The sequence below is a fragment of the Nannobrachium achirus genome (assembly GCF_963921795.1).
Source record: "Nannobrachium achirus genome assembly, chromosome: 3".
Taxonomy (NCBI): domain Eukaryota; kingdom Metazoa; phylum Chordata; class Actinopteri; order Myctophiformes; family Myctophidae; genus Nannobrachium; species Nannobrachium achirus.
Window position 1 is genome coordinate 73,957,049 of NC_137812.1, and position 2,500 is coordinate 73,959,548.

The following is a 2,500-nucleotide window of genomic DNA, read 5'->3' on the forward strand; positions in this document are numbered from 1 at the left end:
TTAATGTGTTTTCTACTGTGCGTGTGCGTGTGCGTGTGTGTGTGTGTGTGTGTGTGTGTGTGTGTGTGTGTGTGTGTGTGTGTGTGCGCGCGCGTGCGTGCATGTGTGTATGAGCAGGAGCTGGTTCTAGAGCACGTGTTTGGCTACAGAGGGTTCGACTGTCGTAACAACCTTCACTACCTCAACGATGGAGCAGACATCATCTACCACACTGCTGCTGCTGTCATCATGCACAACCTGTCCTCTGGTACGTTCATCACTATGTCATCTGCATACATTCATACATCATCTGCATACATTCATACATCATTTCCAGGAATAAATGCAGGAAAAGTACAGGAAATGCTGAATCTTTTACAGAGAGATAAATAAGGAGAAAATCACCTTTATTATGGACCTTTCTCTGTCCCAGCAACACACTCTCACGGGAGGTTTGCGAGATTTGCTGTCAGACGCCAGTGCCCACTTATAGAAGACATTTTGTAGGATTTGTGTACCATACCGCCCTCTAGTGGCTCCCATTGAGAACATATATCTTCCTATATTAAAATTCTTTGATAAAACTGTTCCATACAGAGTGAACGTTGTCAACTCATTTCCTGTTTCCTGTTTCCTGTCCCGACAGGAACTCAGAGTTTCTACCTGGAGCACACCGACGACATCCTGTGTCTGACTGTCAATCAACACCCCAAATACCAGAACGTCATCGCTACCGGACAGATAGGTGAGACTGACCCCTACAGGCCATTTGTACACATTACACCATCATTATAAAGTTTCGTTTACAGTTTAGGCATTTAGCAGATGCTTTTAATCCAAAGCGACTTACAATAAGCAGATAATACATCACTATAATAAACAAGATACTATTGATGTCAGAACATCAACAACAATATAACAAATGCATATGAATATCAATCTAAAAAACATTATAATCATTAAAGAAAATAAAAAATAAAAAACAAATGCTAACTAGCTTCAAACAGGACAGATAGGTGAGACTGACTCCTACTAGTCAGTTATGGGATAGTGTTTTCTGCTGGTGATTCAGTCCGAGTGTATCAAAGGGTGCGTTCGGAAATGCACACCGGGTGTGGTTAGGGTTAGGGGTTATGGTTAGGTTTAGGCATAGTTTTACTGAGGTCAGAGTTAGGATTAGGGTTAGGTTTAGGCACTCACTACACTGAGCACACACCCGGTGCGCATTTCCGAACGCACCCTTTGATACACTCGGACTGAAACACCAGCAGAATACACTCTCCCAGTCAGTTATACACATTACATCATCATTATAAACAGGACAGATACAGATACAGGTGTGCCATTTCAAAACTTCACACGTCCTGCTATTGGCAAGATAGTGAGATTTCCAGGGGATTTGCAGAACATTGAGCTTTTAGATCAGCATTTTCTTTTATCAATTTCCATGACCTTCTCAGACTTCAAAGTTTAAATCTACCTATGAAGGTGGATTCTGCTTTTCAATGCAAACATACACTCCATTCTCCATATTATTATTTTTCTAAGGAGAAACGGAAAGAAACCTGTGGAAAAAATGGCATTTTCAGGAAAGATCAGTAAATACTGAAGAGTTGAAACAGCAACAACTGTAGGTGAAAGGCTGACCCTAGACCAGTTATTAACTTATTAACTAATTAAATTATAAACAGAAGGTGTCAGGGTTGACCTCTCTCACTCACATCCTGAGTGAAAGGATCAGAACTTTGATCAGATGTGCTTTTATTTCATTTATTGCTTGATTAATTTATTTTAATAAGTTTCATCATATTTCTTTGTATTGTTTTGTCATCAGCTCTGATCGCTTACAGTTGGCTTCTTTTGTTGATTTATTTATTATGTAGCACATTAAAACTTTAACAACACAATGCAAAACACATGCATGACAACACAATGTAACGCATCTTAACGCATCACAACACAACATGATAAAACACAGTGCAACACAACAACAACGGCACGGTGTTTTGTGTCCATTGCTTTTCAAATTTTGTGTTCTTGCTTCTCCATCGTGTCATTCATCACTTGGCCACCAGGGGAGCACTCTGACCTGCCAGGTGAGTCAGCACACTGTCCTACCATGAAGTATTACATCACTTATACAGTATAACACAATATACACATAAGCATATTGATTAAAGTAAACTAATGGTTTATCATGTTTCCGTGTAGAGTCTGAACTGGGTGGTGAGTATTATGTTCACATCTAGTCTAGTTGTTTATAGTTTACCCTCTAGAAGGACTAGTATGCTGCATCTCCATTGGCTCCCATTATGCTGCGTTCCCACTGGCTCCTGTCCAAATTGAATGTCGTAGGAAGTAACGACAGATCCCAATGCTCCTATCATCTAGAAAGAATGGTGGTGTTACGTTGAAAGTGGTGACCTGTAGGCATATGTGACCATCCTTTGTACTTCACCAGCTAATACATGTGTCCATGGACTTCACTTACTGCACATGGACACCATGCAATACATGGTTT

The 2,500-nt window shown here is 40.4% G+C and overlaps 1 protein-coding gene across 1 annotated transcript in view; it reads left to right on the forward strand.

Moving 5' to 3' along the window:
* LOC308282503 (echinoderm microtubule-associated protein-like 6) overlaps window positions 1–2,500 on the forward strand; it is a gene marked incomplete at its 5' end in the record, with an annotated part of 77,416 nt that overhangs the window by 56,697 nt on the left and 18,219 nt on the right. The window contains 2 exons of the mRNA XM_080722867.1: window positions 118–247; window positions 626–724. Coding sequence (XP_080578993.1) covers window positions 118–247; window positions 626–724 — 229 coding nt within the window. The remainder of the gene's footprint in view (window positions 1–117; window positions 248–625; window positions 725–2,500) is intronic.